This window comes from Trichoplusia ni, chromosome 3 (assembly GCF_003590095.1).
Source record: "Trichoplusia ni isolate ovarian cell line Hi5 chromosome 3, tn1, whole genome shotgun sequence".
In the NCBI taxonomy this organism is placed as follows: domain Eukaryota; kingdom Metazoa; phylum Arthropoda; class Insecta; order Lepidoptera; family Noctuidae; genus Trichoplusia; species Trichoplusia ni.
In genome coordinates, this window is record NC_039480.1 from 17423162 (window position 1) to 17441764 (window position 18603).

The window sequence follows — 18603 nt, forward strand, 5'->3', positions numbered from 1 at the left end:
TATTATGCCGTGTGTAGTAATCAGGTGGAAAAGTTTCACGTGGAACCCAAGATTTAAATTTTAAATAAAAAATATCATTCGTTTTTACAAGTAAACCAATTCAGTTTAATCAAAAGCTACTTAACTAAATTAAATCATCATTCAGATTAAATCATCTATATATATAAAAGGAAGTCGTGTTAGTTACACCACTTATAACTCGAGAACGGCTGGACCGATTGCCATGGTTTTGGATTTGTTGGATTTGTTTCCGTCCCGAATAGCAGAATACATCTTAAAAACAATGAAAACTCGATATGTGTAATGAATACTTTCATTTCAATAAATGCTGATTTGTTTATTACATGTCAAACTTTTGTTGTCCATAGGGTGATACCAGGAGATCAGATAGTAGTATTTCATGAGGGTTGTAGCTGGGGGCACGAGGGCGGTACCAGGAGAGCACGTAGCCGTAGCTGATTAGGATGGTACCAGGAGATCAGATAGTAGTATTTCATGAGGGTTGTAGCTGGGTAGCAGGTACTGTACGCGTGAGAGTAGGGTGGGACCTTAGAGTAGGTAGCAGTCATGAGGAGATTACCAGTAGAGCAGGTAGCAGTAGTAATACATGAAGGTGGTACCATTAAATCGGGGAATGGTAGTCAAAATCAAAAATAAACTAGAAAGAAATAAACTAAACTTGGCAGCACCCATGAGTTTGGCTCTAAGTTGCAGTAGATGTATATGAAGGTGGTTGCGATCTTGCTGAAGAGACGCTATTAGCATAAAAAACTAATTCAATCGGCAATATTAGTAAATCATGTGTTTCTTATTTACAACCTATATACAACTTAAAATGATTACTTAAAAACAATCAGCAATATTATCATCGACTCTAAGGCGGTACGAAGTCTGCCGGGAAAGCTAGTTAGTGATAAAAATGGCTTATAGAATCTAATAAGCAAACGAAAGTAAGATGCTTCTGAACCGTTGTTAATGTCAATAATCCAAAATATATTTTTAAAGCCTTTACTTAGGTTGTTGTAAAATTCATCTGTTCTGTAGTGATAGTCGCCATTGGCTAGGTCCACCCTAAATCAACCGCGTAAAAAACGTTTTTCGGGCAAATAAATTGCTGGATTATCAGCAATAAATCACAGTGGACCACGGTCATACAGGACCTGTCAGGGAGCACACGCATAACAATAACTTTGACTCAAACAAATCGCTTGGAACACGTCAAATGTAGAAACACATCTATACATACAGTTGACATGTACAACACTAAAAGCTCAATGGCTGTCTGTCCGTTAAAGTTATTTTTGAAAAACGAATCGCTTCATATTTGGAAGCCTTTGAACGCCATTTTTGTTTGTTTCTTCTGCAGTTCGGGAAAATATTGGATGGACTTTTTGGAATTGGAACGTCGATGTGTTTTTGTTCAGCTGCCAGTGCATACTGCTTTTTGTATAGATGTGCGTGATTGATGTGGTTCAAACTGCTGTTGAACATTGTATAGACCCAAAATAAAACATCCATTCGTACTAAAATTCTTAGCAAAATTAAAATTACTGGTTTCGCATCAGAATGCATGCATTAATTACATTAAGCAATGGAAACAAACAAGAAAACCACTAGCTATCAAATGAACAGACGTTGAATCTTAGTTCAACCAAAGTTTTAATGGATTAACAAAATCGAATAAATACTCATTTGCATACAAATTTGATCAAACATGAGGTTTCGGATCTTATTTGCATTCAGTTCGGTCTGGTATGCTAACTACAAGATGAGAGGTCATATGGGAGGGGGGGGGGATATGTGAATAATTTAGACTATACTGAATTCTAGAAACTATTTCTTGTATTTAGATAAGTTAGAGCATCTAGGTTCAAAGTTGAAGATTCTGATATATGTTTTAAAGCTAGTCTGAATAAATTTGTTGCAAGGCAACTAAATTCAGCGGCATTGAGTTTTTGCAGTTCATAATATGCTACACAATTCAGGACGAACGTGAAATTACACAAGAAATCTAAAATATTAACTAGCTTTAACCTACTCCGATCAAACACTTTAGATATAGAAGCATAATATAACGTTTAATTGAAAAAAATCACTGACGAAAGAGAATGGTTTTAGGTACCACACAAAATTACCAGCTAATCAGAATTTCTTCGAAAGGTTTTTTTTCGTAGTTATCTACTTATAAGGAGAAAGTTGTTCTGAACTATTTCCTTACAAAATTCTTCAAAACATGCTCGGTCATTTCCGCTAACGTTAATAAAGTTACATGCATCAAGTTACGGCTATTAACCATAATTAAATACTATGTTAGCACTAAAAACTCTTTGCTAATTTCCCTAATTGATTAATGAACACAGTTCTTGTTGGTAAACAATTAGTTTCCAGGAATCCATAATCCTCATTTTCAGCCAAAGTAAAAATGATCTTAGAGCTTTCATTACAAAGTCCACTTTGGTATACTTACTGCTGGTGGAGCTCGATGTTGGAGCAAGGATGGCTGCTATCAGCAGGATTGTGAACGTCCACCGAAGCAATCTTGGTGGCCACTGCAACAAATAAAGGAAAACATTGAAATATTGCTTTAAGATGCGGAAGAAATGTAATTAAAACGTAGGAGCTGCTGTAGGAAGGAATCCGATTAAAATGAAATTAATTATTTCGATACAGAATCCATTTCCTTCTCAACTGTGGAAAATGTACATTAAATCGTAAAGAAAAGTAGTCACAAAATCAATAGTTTTGGCGACCTTCAATAAAATAAGAACAGATCTCCTAAATGTTTTAAATCAGAAAATATAAAATGATTTTAAAAACGAATTCTATAATACTTAGCATAGATTGTTCTTGGAAACAGAAAATCTAATATCAAAACCCAAGGCCAATCCAGTGTTTCTCAACAAAGTCTTTGTACGTGAGCCGTTGTTTAAATAAAAATAATATTTCCATACATCTTGTCACTCTTCGCTTTAATATTTTCGTAAGTGGCTCGCGTCAGGACCTTGGGGCCATACAAAAAGCGTTATTCCATCTTGAAATGTTTTGTGAAAAAGTCTTTAATACTTTTATACGTCTCACCAATCCTTCACCAAGTAATATGCCAAATTTTGGGCGATATATGGTTCAGTACTATCGTGAGAATGATTCATTATTAAATTGCCTGACTAGTTTTGGGCCACGACCCCGGAGCGAATCAAGGACTCCGGTTGCATCCGAAACTCGGGCAATCCCGATAACTACGCGTGACCAAAGCATTGGATCCTTTAATAATACTAGGCATATCATATGACCTTAGTTCAGTATTAATTAAATTGTTATCATTCAAGGAAAATGTTATAGTTTTTACACTATACAGGAGACGAATTTTGGTAAAAATTTAGCATGGAAACAACTGGGTAGGGAACTTGGAGACTTTTATCCGATAAAGTCGTCTAGTGGAACTAGGAACACCGCTAGGCATATTGTCTTCTGGTTTAGCCTTGATCATCCGACCACCAGTTTTGGCGCAGTTCAAATTAAAGAAATTTGCCTCAATATTTCCGCTATTCGCTACTTTCAGGGCCCATCTCCTCTTCAAGATTACAGTTTCAGTCGGCCGTCAACACGTCACAGCCATGAATAATGCAGCAGGGAGAACCGACCCCAGTATTGAGATTATAAGACGAATACCTACATACAACATAGTTGTATGAAATATGCAGTGCCTGGCTTTCATATTGATTTGGTATCAGAAGTAGATGTTATCGTGCAGTCTCAACGTGATATTTGATTTTACATGGACTTTCTTTTCAGATGCAAGGTTTTTTAGAATGTCATCGTCAATTCTGAATATGTTTAGCAAGATATCTTGTTGTTTTGCATATGTAGGCATAATATATGATAGCTTTTTAACATTATTAAAATGTTCGAAAACTTTCAGGACACGTTTTTGTTCGGTAACAATAGGAATAGGTACTAATTTACCAAAGCTTTTTTTTATTTCTGCTTTTTCCCAAGCCATTTTCGAGTCAGATTCCAGTTTCACCGGATTGAACTTGATACTTGGATAAATCTAACTTCCACATCCCAATTTACTAGAATATATTTTATAGTGCACAAATACATGAAAATTAACGTAGATCATAAAAAAAATACTCTTAAGTCATAATTTATAAATTTTGAATTTTACCTACGAAAATAAAATATTCCATCGTTGCATTGGATTAAATTTCCAGTCTGAGTGCGTCACTAACAAGAGTAACAATGTATCATTTGGTTAAAACCAGATCATACAAAGGACTGAGTCAATACGCAATGTAAGCTCTGTCGGTAATCCCCTTTGTTCTCTGGACACGATGCTGTTTCCATGGCAACCTAAATTAGTGCTTTAAGCTTAAGCCTTCCTGTTCCATTCGTTCGACATTTATTATTTTGCGACAGAACAGATATGTTAAAAGATTTATTTTTAATCTGCGTTAAAAATATTGTCCCTATTTTTAAAAAGTGGATCAATCAGAATGATTGAACATCAACTATTAAAATTTATGTCATAGGTGTTTTCCTGTGATCAACTAATCAATCGTGATCAGGATTTTGAGCAGGATATTACGTTGATTCGATTTTCAGAAAGCGGTTGGCAAGTGCTGTAAATTGTATTGGCTTCTTATTTAACAAGTTGTCTCAACAGTTGTCTCATATGCAGAATAATGTTAAGACAGAATTTGCTTATGTGAAAGCAATTTTGTGCTAGTGCCTTTTCATTATCATTAATTTTAGTTTAGGTTCACTGAACGTTTCTTAAAAATAAAATCGAGATCGATCGAGAGAATCCAGAAATCCAAAGCTTACCTTTACCTAAATGGTTTTTGCTTAGCTTCGAATGTTCAAAATAAGTCTTTATTGAATAAAGATAATTTTCCTTATCATAAAGCCTATTATTGTTAGTTGATACAAGTCTTATTACAAGTTCTAAATGACTGACATTAAAAACCGGACTTGTAATGGTCACCAGTTATAAAACAACACCATTCAATACAAATTAAACGGTGCCTAGTTTGATCATTAAATAATAAGTGATAATAAAGTTAGAATATTATTTCTTCTGATTAAACTTACATTAGATAATCTTTGAGATAATGTACGTTGAAATTAATTACGTTTTCAGTGTGTGGAAGGTATTTAACTTATATTATATTGGGACTTGGTGTTTTAATTGATGTAGATGTGTAAGTCACACTAATATTATAAATGCGACATTGTCTATGTATGTTTGTTACATCATCACGCACAAAACGGCTGGACCACTTTCAATGAAATTTGAAACATTTTACACATTATAATACTTTTCTCAGAATTCGTTAAAGAATTAATGTTTTTGTTTTTAAAAAACACTTTATAATTTTGGGCAACAAGAATTTCTGTAACTATAAATATTATTCTTTGCTGCCTCGACTTCTTCAGAAGAATCCTATTTTACCTATATTAAGCACTTATATTCCAACTTTTCAAACTCCATCGGGGATGTATGTAAACAAGTTTATTCTCAAAGAACTGTAATTCACCTTCAATCGTAGCAACCTCATTATTTCTAAGAAAACAAATTTACTGGAACAATATTATTTATTCGAATCCAATGTGAGTGGATTTCTGAGAAATCGGTGTTCTATAAACTTTGCTAGAGATTTATACTTAACTAGCTGTTGCTAGCGGCTTCGCTCGCCTGGTGACAAACACGTTACCATTCTTTAACGTAGTCGGAAAAAAGTCGCCTATGTTTTAATCCAAGGTATCACTTATCAACTACCTCCATACCAAATATCAAACAATTTTTTCTATCCATTTTAGTGTAGTCATCTTCTGCCTCATTATATTTTTTTTTATAAATTATAAAGTTTTGTCCTATAGAATATTTTCTTATATTTTCTCGACCTGCAATTTTGAAAAAGGAGTTTTTAGGTACTTATTTTGGTTTTTATTTGCGTTCCGAGTTACGATTTTGACTATGTTTTTGTACCTTAGTCTTCTTATCTTTAGCTTCTAAGTCATGAAATTTGACACTTGTCACATTTTTAGATAGTGCATGACTGTTACCGTTACCATAAAGTTACGGGTAAAAATGAAGAAGAAAACTAATTTAGTAGCCTACTTACATAATCATCTTTCCTCCTTTTTAAACCAAGACACGTGCTAATAACCTCAATTACAGAAAAAGACTCTCATTTAAGACACAGCATTTTAAACCACGAAAAAGCTCAAGATATAGGCATTTATTTCACGTCGCTAAAAATGCAAAAATAAGGACAACGCCTGCGGCTCTTTTAATTTAAAAATCACTATCGCACCGAACAATAACGGTACTGATTACAGAAAAAATAATGACAAATGAATTCGTGGGCGGGAAAGATAATGTTTATAAAAGCTAGGGTTGCGGTCATTTGGATAATAACCCTAGGAGGATTTCTCATTGTTGTATTTCATTGTTTAACAGTTGGTAGAATTGGTTCGGTATTTTTTGTTCTTATTTTAGGTTTTTATAGTAGATTTTGGTCGCTGTATGTTCTTTAATTACGCAATAAATGATATAGGTAACGAAGTTTTGTTCCTGTTTTTTTGTATTGTTTTCTTGGCAAGGTCATAGGTTTATTAAACCTTTATTTAATTTGATTTAGTTTAAAATTGCCAATGTGTATTGGACATACACATTGGCAATTAACTTGGCTTTTAACTTGACTTAGATATTTTATCCTTCAAATATCAAATCTCTTTTTTCTTTTTTTTTATCTTCTTTATTTGATTTAAGTTTCAATGTGAAGTTTATACATATATACAGCTTCTATATCCCTTTTTTAGTTATTCTTTTAGTTTATCGTAAAGCCTTTGAGATACTAAAATTGGAACCAAATAAAAAAACACCAACCAAATATACTAATTTGTAATTCATAATGACAAAAAAGATTCAAACATCAACTTAATTTTTCATCGCCTAATTATTTAATACCTACCTATAACAATTCCATTAATAATTCATTTTTCTGCCCTCGGTACTAGAAAGTACAAATATTAGCGCAAATCGTCGTTGGGCGGCAGTAATTTATTAAAAGCGTCATGCACCCAGACCTGAAATCCAGGGTAACAATGAAAAATGGACCAAATTGTTTTACGCTTGTTCCTAACTGGATATTTATGTGTGTTCCCTATGATAATATATGCTATTACTGCTACATGTAATAATAAACACGATGTAGGGTTTTGCGTTGTGAATTTAATTCTTTGAAGGATAAAGTTTAATTTTAAACACTCGACAGTGTGCATTCTAAATAAAAAAAAAAAAACCTTTTTTAAAGATTCATAGTTTGGGGGTTTCATTTTGTGTATGTTCTTTAACTGTATTCTTTCACCTAGACATATTTTGATCTGTTGATGTTTAAAAAAAAGAAGCATATTTTTAGGGTTTTCACTTAGTACATTTGTAGACCTGTATCTTTTAATTACGACCAGGCATATAGGTATTTTCATCTTGATGTTTCTTAAATGCTTCGTAGCCCAATACAAAAACTATGTTTCATATAAAACATTGTACCTTCACGGTCCTGCCTTTTTTATCAAGGTACGTCGGAAAATCTCTGAATGCAGATCGATATGGCTCACAAAAAACATGTTGACTGACTTGTCTAGTATTACCATAATAAGTCCAATAAGGTCAAGACAACCAGTCAACCAGCGAGTCCGTTGTATGCTAGCTGCTGTATATTGTAAGTGGGATTAATTAGTATTATGTATTGTAGAGTTGAGATTTTCCATCTCATTCAAAGGTCATGGGAAAGAAATGGTAATTTAAGAGTTTTACTTGGGTTAATTATGAGAAATTTAAAATAAAATGTTGTAGTTATGCTTAAATTAATACAGTTGCAACACTTCTTTCGTCCACCCCGTTCATATTTTGCAATTTTCTAAGACACTTTTCTAACATCTGTCCTTATACTAGGATTCGAAAACCTATCTCCGTTTTTGGTATTATCCAAAAATTGAAATCCCCTATAACCGCTACAGGATTAGTCAAATCAAAACATATCCTTTCAATTTCGTTGTGAAGTAAATAACATCAACTAGGCGAGCAGAAACTCGACTTAATGGAGTGTAAATCAATTTATTCCATGTTTAGTACTCGATATGTCAATGTCACTGTCGCAGTTCATTGGCGGCAATATAGATGGCGCTAGGGTCGATTTTAAGTAAGTCTTTTTTGCACTTAACTGCCAGTTGGTGACGCAGATATAAATGATAGGATCTATGAGTTTTGAGAAAGGAACATTTGTAGCAAGTAAGAGAATATGCGTATTGAAAATTATACAAGGATTCAGTTAAAATATGATGCAATCCGTCTTTTATTTACAAAGTCGACAAGCTAAGCTGCATGAGACTACAACCGGCATTTAAGACCTCAAAAACTGTCGAGTGTTTATTGAGTTCACGGGTTGATAATTAAAGCGACCACTGGACAATTAATATTGACAAACATCTAGCAGTTTTTTCTACTTCAGGAGTTCACCAAGGAGACAAATTTACCCCCAACAGAAAATTTCCTCTTATATACTGTGATCATCATTTCACTTGTCAACCAAGGCCATTCTCAGGTGTTTCTAAACGCTTATTACTTACAATTAAATTAACCTAGATCCTAATGATACAAACGAAATAACCAGCAACTATTCCAAAAAGGTTCCTATTCCAAGATACGTTTGTGGTTCTCATGTCTGCATTTGGGACATAAGGGTGGATATTATTGTTTTTATGGTGACCTCTTTATAAGACCCTTAGGGACCCGATAGTTAACATATACAGGCCGCAAACAAAACGTTGTTAGGGAAATTGGTTTGAGAGTATCAACGAAGTGAGATGCTACGAGTATGTGTTCGGGTCGTGTTTTGTTCAAGTGCTGTGTTTTCCTTAAAAGGACTTGATTGATTGTGTTTTTTTTTTGGCTTTTAAGAAAGTGTATTAAATGTGCTAAATTATTACTCTAGTGTATCTACTAAAGTAATCAAAACTACCTGTGACATATATTTTTATAATCTACGTTTACTAATATATAAAGCTAGAGAGTTTGTTTGTTTGAACGCGCTAATCTCAGGAACTACTGGTCCAAATTAAAAAAATATTTTTGTGTGAATAGACCATTCATTAAGGAAGGCTTTAGCTTTATAAATCATCACGTTGCGACTAATAGGAGCGAAGATACAATGGAAAATGTGAAAAAAACAGGGCAGGTATAAATCATAACTTATATCTTCTACCCACGGGGACGAAGTCGCGGGCAACAGCTAGTTTTGAATAAAAAATACATTTTCGTCATTTCGTCGTGTAGGTACCAATTATTTATTTAAGTGCTACTCATCAATCGTTCCACTAACTACTACTACTACTTACTTATGGTTATTTTTTTGAAAAACATAACCTCGATTAAGTAGTACAAGAAAATCAGTCAAAAATATAATTGCCACATTCCTTACTTCAAAATTTAGAGGAAATACCAGATCAGAACTGGCCACTAGAACAAGCAACAATTAGTAAGTTGTTCGCAGTGTATCAACGTTATACCATTGTGGCACGCACTCAAGGCCAAACGAAAGGAAAAGGCGCGGACAACGCCACAGAGTAGGCAAGCACAGAGGCGGCAGTTTTTTGTTTCTACTTTAATAATGTTTGGAAAAGTTGTTCACATATTTGATTCTTGTTTTTGTTAAGGAGGTTGCATTCTTTGGTAGCGTTGAAGAACGTGGTGATTTGGTATTTATAGAAATATATACAAATCTACATATGCCAAGAGTAAGATATGTACATAATACAAGTTCAGTAAATTTTTGGAAAATTCTTCTTCAAGTGCAGACAGTTCTCTCTCTAAAATACCAGCTGAAGGTGATATATGAATGCTGTGAATTGGCAATTATGTTATTGTGACCCATAATAATAGCTTAAAGATATCTTTTTTATGAAAGAATTATAAGAAAGAATAAATTGTAAACGCTTATTTAATTTTAAATACTCGCGTCGTCGCTTGAGCAAATTAAATAATATAAATTATCTTTAAAAGGTGAGACTGGTGTATTTTGTTTTACTTTTATTTCCAGTCTGAGCTGGAGTTGCTATGGAAATAAAAACACTTGTGAATTATGTCTAGACAATAATACATTACTAGGTTTACTACTAATATAAAATTAAGATAATTATTGTGAAATTAATTTCATAAATTTGATCCTAATTATGTTTAGTAATTTTCTTTGTTTGGATTGGCTTTTATATTTCATGAATAATATTACAAATCAATGATCAAACGGCTTTAATATCTAGGTCTTTATTAGGGCCTAACCAAAAACGGATGATCAAATGGAATTGACTGATCATTTGGCTGATTTATGGTCTATAATCCTAATTCAGGTAAATGAAAATTGGTGTTTGATATTTCCAGATGACCTCTTAATCAAAACTGGCTTGGACTGCCGTCTGGATGTGGAAAGTTAGGGATTTAATTTAAAGAGTAGAAATTGAAAACATTTATTACTCACGTACGTTGCTAACTTTAAAAAAAAGTTTCAGACGTCTATCCATCTCAACCTTCAATGTTGAAGAGACAGAGATAGCACGACATATAACAACATCGTAAACTAAGTAGCGTTTTAGAATTCGGCAGTAAGTAATCACAAATTTAAATGCGTCAGATGATGTCTCATTTACAACACCCTTTTACAAGCAAGAAATAATGTTTGCAATAAATCAGTTGAAAGCCTAACTCTTAATAACGGTATAACGGCAGATGACTAACAATAATGAAGTCCAAACAAATAACTTTCTCCGAGGAAGTCACACAATGCCCAATAAATCTGAAGGCCTACCAAGACTTCAAGTAATAAATATTGTTGCGTGTGGAAGCGGGACAGCGCACTAGACGGAGTAGAGCGGCGTCTCTTTCTCACAACCGTTATAATGTTACTTAAGGAGTTGGTGTTTGGTCTGCTAAGGCTGCGTTTCCAAAAAAAATGTGCGAGGATGCGAAGTGATTGTTCATAATCGTTTTAGCCTTTTCCCAACTATGTTGGAGTCGGCTTCAAATCTAACTGGATTCAGCTAAGTACTAGTGTTTTACAAGGAACGACTGAATGTCTGACTTCCTCAACCCAGTAACCTGGGCAACACGATACCCCTTAGTTAGACTGGTTGTCAGACTTTCTAGCTTTGGACTACCCGTAACTACTGTAAAAGATGTATGCATAACAGCCTTGACCCAGAATTTAACGTGCTTTTCGAAAACGAATGTGTTTGTAAAGAACCAATAGAATCGCTTCATTTCAATCGCCTCGGTCGGGACAGCTCTGGTGGGAACGGTTCAGCATACATCCTCGCACGGCACATTTCCATCGCACGGCTCTTTTGGAAACGCAGCCTTAGCCCCTCATCGTGTGGGCGAATATCTGTCAGATTTAGTTTATTGCTTGCCAGCGATTGTGTCATTATATTACCTATTTATGTAATGTTTACGTTTGATTGTGTTTCATTCTATTGTATAATGTTAGGCTTGCTGTAGTAGTGGTTGTCTGTGATTCTTGCTGGTATAAGGCTGTGTTCACACTAGACGTAGGTATAGTCTGTTTCCAATCGTGAGGAAAAAAGGTTTGATTACGCAATTGGCACTAGCGAAAAATATAATCTTGTTTGATATTTAAATTGAGCTCTTAATTTGATTGTTCACGAATAGTGGCTGTTGTGTTAACAACGCCTAATTATTGTTCTTTGTTGTTTACAAATTTTGCAATATATATTTATACCTGCTTGGAACTCTTTGTTTTGTAACGATGCTTCGACGAACTTCGAAGTTTATTGAGAATTCAAGTTTTGAACGAGCAAACTAGAGAAAATTAACTTCCAAAGAAAACTTATTGGAAAAGTTAATAGTTTGTTTGCAACTCACGTTTTTGTTCAGTGGCTAAAGGAAAGTTTTCACGAGTATTTACTTCGGCGCAAAATACAATATCTTACAAAAAATATTAAATTCTTACCGTCGTTTTTTTTCTCAAATAATTACGAAAAATATTAATTAATTAGTTAAGATAAAAAAAAAACGTACCGTGTTAAAAATGTCATACGAATTATAATTATTACCACATTTATCGATCTTCAAGAACCTTAGAAAAAATAATTCAATTAATGTAACCTCCATCAATTACCTACTCTATGTTACAACGGACAGTGAGGTCACAAGCTGTGTGTCAGATAAGCTTTTTCATAAAAATGTAACAACTACGTCTAGTGGCATGCAATATAACCATTTATTTAGTTTAGTTAAACTATCATGTGTGTTACTTTACTGTTTTGGGTAAACAGTTACCTTGTTCTGTGAATTTATGTATAAGATTTTGTCTCTGTATTTAAGAGCTGGTTTTTTGCTTTGTGTATTTTTAACGGGATGATTGTAATATCGGTTGGGGGTAAATGGGGTAGTATTTGGATTGTGGTTTTAGTCGTTATATTATAGTGTATATGTGTAGTAGTTGACGTTATTAAATATTTATTTAGTACAATAAGTTGTGAAGGTTAGATTGACCGTCGCATTAAGGATAATGTGATATTCATTTGCTTATATACGAAAAAAATGTCATAATAAATCATTATATTTTTTTGTATATTACTTTGATTTGAATTGATTAAGTATTTAAATACTATGCTTATTAATTACACTTACTAATATAACCTAGATAAAAGTGGTATTACTAGTCTTATTAAAAACGTTACTACGTTACACAATAAAACAATGCCTAATAGTTATTTTGGCCTTAAATCTAGAAACTGAGGTCAGAAATCAAGGACCTTCACATTTTTGGAACTAGGTAACGTAAATTAGATATAACAAACAAGTACAAATTAAGAACAAAATCTCAAAATGAATAATACATTTAGGTATAGCAAATGTTCTTTTAAAAAGTTTTCAACAATAATCTTCATAAGGTAAATACATCGGTTTTGGAGCATTGTGGGCCCTGTCCGGCATCAATTTGGAGGAGGGCTATTAATAACATTTTAGTTTTATGATTTTAGGTACTTATCTAGAACCTAGCCCGAAATCCGCTATGTACAATTGCTGATGAATAAGTGGAATCGGGGCCTTGGTTTGTCATTTAGATTGTTAAGTAAAATGTAGTATTTGGTACTTTGTCGTTTATAAAAAAACTGGGTTTACACTGAATAATATAAGTAGCTTAAGTCTGAGATTTTTTCGTAGAAAAACTCTGTCACAAACAGCAAAAAATCATGGTGACCGAAAAAGAATACTTTAGGTAAAGTTAGGATGGACTCTAATAGAAATAGATAAAACAGACCTTACCTTCAAACTAATTTATAACTACACTAGATACGTCTCGGAAAACTTAAGGTCTAAATCATTACCCCATTTATATAAAGGTGAAAATAATTATAACATTATGGTCATTGACCTTGCCGTATCGTTCATTCGGTCGTGAATGTAACATATCATTGTTCGTTGAGCAATAGCAACTAAATATTGATAGTACTTGTGCAATTCACACAATCAACGTCAAAAAGTGATTAATGATCTTTTAATTTTAGACTATAGATGCTGAATGACTGATGTTAGGTGCTTGGTAATCGGAGTCTACGCAAAAATGTTAGACAAACGAATGTAGTAATTATGTGAAAAATATTTATTGCCTTCTAGCTGTTGTTAGCGGCTACAACTCGAAAATGATCACTTGGGAACAATTAATCGGGATTAAAAAATATCGTATGTAATACAGGTTATAATAAACTATCAGCAGGTACTCATGCTAAATTTTGTCCTATACCACTTAGAGGTTTTCGCTTGAAACAGTATCAAACATCCATCCATGCTTGAAAACTTTCGTGTTTATAATAGTAGGTTGGATTCATTCTTTCCTGTCCTAATGGAAATCAAGGAAAACTTTCATTGAGGACAGTTACAAGATTTTCACTCATGTTATTTGGTCCAAAAAAGCACTATATACTTACAACATACCTATAGTAGTTACAGAAAACCAGTTGCATAATTTACCTATTTCTAAATAAATGAGTGAAATGCCAATCTTTCTAATTACCAACATAATTTGACATGTTTGATGTCAAACCTGTTTTTAATTACAAAACCGTGTTATCGAATCAGAAGTCTGTATTGATGTTCTAGTGATGTGCAACTTTGATAAATGTGTCGATTTATTTTAATGGTGAACCATTTATGTTGCTTTTTCTTATTTTGTAACGCGCAATAGGGCGATTGCTTTGCTATATGGTTGTTTTAATCGAACCCAGATTGTTTTTTATATTGTAATAAAAAATACCTATAACTACTCGTGAATGAGTAAACGCATCTTGATCGATTAAAATATTACAAAAGAATGATTTGAGAGATTTAAAGACATTAAAATTTGCCATAAACATCTTGAAGTTCATATATTATATGTAATACAGTATAAAAAAAAAAACATTTTTTTAATAACTCCCACCATCTCTAATTAAAATTCGGAAACAAGACCAAGCAATTCAAAGAACCATTAAGTTTATCTAACTCCAAATTAACTTTCTTTTCTTACACTCAACCCGTTGAAACGCCCGCCATTTTTCATTTTCAAATTCAGAACGGCAATCAAAAACACATTTAATTCTATAAACTTTCGCGGAAAAATAAAAAGAAGTTTTCGAACATTTGGAAAACGGGCTTGGAATTAAACAGTGCATGAAAAAATGTGGAGAAATGTGGTCGTCGAAATTTCATCAGTAAGGCATGCAACTGCAACAACATTAGGTCCATTGCCGTGCCAGATAAATATCCAATGAGACTTTTTGCTGGACTCTGCAGCTTCAAATTGTCGTGGGCTAGTGATGGGCTGTTAATAGTATCGACAATGATTACCAAAATTAATTAATTTCCAGTAGTATTCGAAAAAACTCGTTTGCAAGTTTCAGCCAGTGTCAGTTTGCAGTTTGGGGATAAAAACGCAAGTAGACGCGATTATGTTACAATTTGAATCATTATGAACAAGATAAGCGGTGTTTCAAGGCGTTTTGCAAGTTGTAAGCTAGAATCGCGCTACATCAAAACGCACAGTCACATTGAGTAGGCCATTGTTACTTATTTTGGGTCTAAAATTACTCAAATTAATGCCATACTTAAGCCTCAATGATCGTTCTAGTATCACAGATAAAAATATTTCGTAATTGAGCTCAAAAAATGTTAATTTAAATTTAGAATAAGATGAAGTCGGCCATTTATATAGTTATTATGTTGCCGCAAATTCCATTTTTCATCTTGCTACGAAGGCTAAGCTAGTTAACAAAATAAGAATAAATTATTCAGATTACTTAACTCTGTACTATTATACTTTTAATCATAAGCACTTATTGTTGTAAATTACTTAACGCTTTTAATTGCATATAATGTTGCATTGTTAATTATGGTGTAATTTAGATAAACGGTCTTTGCTAATTTAGGGCATTAGGTTGTTTAGCAATGTATCATCATTTAGCAGACTAAGAAATCTTAGACTTTAAAATAATTAGGAAAACTAAGACTTTAATGTTTCCAGCTGTAGCAAGCCATAATAGAGTATAGAGGTATACAAACTTTTATATCGATATATTTAACATTTTTTATCGATACTTTCCAATCCCTAATAGCACATTTGGCCAAAAGGCATTGCGGAACACTGCGGTATTGCTAATTCAAAATTACTGTCTATGAAACATTCAGTAGGTGGTGTAATGACGTCACTATTTAAGGAACCCTGCTTGCTTCTACAGGGAATTGATAATTAAGGGCGACATTTTAAGAAACAGTTACTTGGTAAGTTTTTAAAGGAGGTTCTACTGTTTATTGTTGCTTTGCTTTAACGTCTGCCAAGTTCAAACCAGTACCAAAATCAATTTTTAGAAAAACTGATATGGTATTAGGCTGTCGTTAAGAAGCTAATGATTATTCTTCTGTAAGAGCTAAGGTTACAATTGTTTGCGCTCGTTGCACTAATCTTACCACTCTTTAATATTCGGCAAGTGGGTATTAATTGTTAATTTGTGTTTGATTGAATTTAAATATATTTTTGACGAAAAAGAAGTACCTATTAGAACTAATCGAATTTCATTTTTTACAAATATAGGTACTCAATAAAACCATTTACTTTTATTCAACTCAACGAATCAACTCTAGCTATATCTATCTACTCTACACCATACACGGTTACCATAGCTCACACAATTTCTCCAGCTCGGCTAATACCAACAATTTCACGCTCTGATTCAACCCGTGTGTTTCTTTCAACGTGATTTAAATCATAATTATCATTTACAAATTGCCAGTCGGTTAACACTAGGCATTTTACTTTCATCATAGAATTTATGATATCCATGTTTATATTTGTTTTATCTTCCACCTTCGGTTGCTAGTATTTTAGATTTATGATTGCGCTTGTAAGTTTTAATCGTATTAAGATTGAAAGCTTACTGGAAAACGTGTTAACTAAATATTTTGCCTTTTTTAATGTATTTTATAAGTTAAATAGGTGAGTAATAAAACTCTTAAGATTTATCATTTTTTTTCAAATACACCGTCAAAGTTATGAGAATATTTTTTTTTATAATAGCTTGAATGCAATTTAAACATTTATAACTTTGAAATTAAATCTCCATTTCACTATCAAACATCTACAAAAGGTAGATAAATTGAAATATTTACTTAGAAATTGACAAGTGTTACAACGGTGGTAAGTAGAGCGTGGTGGATTCCGACACGCAGGGGACGGCGCACTGTGGTCCAAATCGTGGGCGGACGTGGATATAAAAGAAAAAACTTTTTCTATGAACATTTTCAAATCACAACGCTTTAAAAAAACTCTTGAGGCTTTCATGACGGAGTATTTGTTAGTTGATTTAAAAATAAAAATAGATATTTAGGTCAATTGTAGGTATAGAATGTACTACATTCTGATAAACTCTTGCGGTGTAAATGTTTTACTTTACGATTTTGGCTTAGTTTCGTAGTTCATTGAATGGATGTACTTAGTTCGTTTACTTTTGTTTGTCAGGTACCTATAGGCATGAATAATGGTAAACTACTCATATTATCTAGGATTCGATTACTTATTAAACTTAAAAATCACTTTTTATTACACAAGGCAACATCATTATTTAATATAAATATGTCTAATACTAGCTGTTGCCCGCGGTGGGCGCTGGAAATTGAAAATGATCCACAGGAACATAAAGTCAGGATAAAAACTATCCTTTGTCTTTATCCTGGTTATAAACTATTAGTGTACCAAGTTTCATCTGAATGCGTTCAGTGGTTTTTAGGTGAGAGAGGAACAAACATCCATACATACAAACTTTCGCGTTTATAATACCTGTTAGTAGGATATGCGCGTGAATTAATTGTACCGTAAAATAAAATTAATATTTAACGTTCGTGGTAATTATACCGGAATGCACTATCTCCTAGCAATCGTCCGGTTATATCTTAGACCACATTGCGAAGTATGATTATTAACTTAAAACGAACGTATGCAGGAAAAGCGTTTGTATTCGTGCGTCGATGTTTTTCTTGTTAAACGTTTTCCGACTACATTTCCATTGATTTTTTTTATGTGTGTAAATGCTTTTTATTAATCTCTTTTGACTACAAGTAAATTTCAAATTGGCCTAAAATAAAAAGTAATTTCAAATTCCAGAATACTAAAATGGCTACGGCTATATTACCTTACAATATACTGCTGTTAAATAAAAAGACCAAACCAATATATTAAAGGACAAAAAGGTCTCTTTATTTTACACTTTTCTCCATAAGATTCCAAAATTGATCACCTTGCCGCGAACAGCGGACCATTATACTTTATTTACGATTCGGAAATAAGACACAGGCTCAGCTTTGCGCATCCCTCGCTTTTTTTCATTCGAACCGTTTGTGATACAATTTCATTACTCGGAAAAGTACCCGAATTCCAGTAATGCCCTTTTTGTCCTCATGTGTATTTTTTGCGCACTGTGCTTTAGGGTTTCAGGGAGTTATTTGTTTAGGGTTTTGAGTTCGCAAGATTGACGAGTAACTCAGTCTATTTAAAGAAAATGAAGTAGCGCAAAACTTTATGACTAAATCGTTTTACATGAAAACATAAAATCCTCAATAGAATTTGGTAAAACTGGTTTTATTTTCAGAAAAAAGTCAGCCACTCCATAAAAAATTCAGCAGTGAAATTCTAGATTTTGCCTCAATCCTTTCTTTGGTATTGAATATTCAACACTCGAAAATTCCCTAGCCAAAATTATTCATACCAGATTGGTAGAGTCAGGGCAAACATTTTGCCTTTGCAACCATTTTTATTGCCTCGCTAGCACAACCTGGGGAATTGAGTTTGACTTCCCAAAAATACCTTTTCATCATAAAATTTTGGCGCTTGAAACTTTCTGGACACGTCCTTCGCATTAATCTGTAGTGCAGGCATATTTTGCTAGAAATTCATTGTTATTTAACCATTATATTTTAACAATTACTTAATTTTCTTCGCCTTACTGTCTTCGCCTAAAATAATCATGTAAATTTTCAAAAAATACAAATAA

At 33.2% G+C, this 18603-nt stretch overlaps 1 protein-coding gene across 1 annotated transcript in view; it reads right to left on the bottom strand.

The window, feature by feature from the left end:
- Positions 1 to 18603, bottom strand: part of LOC113492211 (probable chitinase 10) — an 85840-nt gene that overhangs the window by 34150 nt on the left and 33087 nt on the right. The window contains exon 2 of the mRNA XM_026869577.1: positions 2468 to 2549. Coding sequence (XP_026725378.1) covers positions 2468 to 2549 — 82 coding nt within the window. The remainder of the gene's footprint in view (positions 1 to 2467; positions 2550 to 18603) is intronic.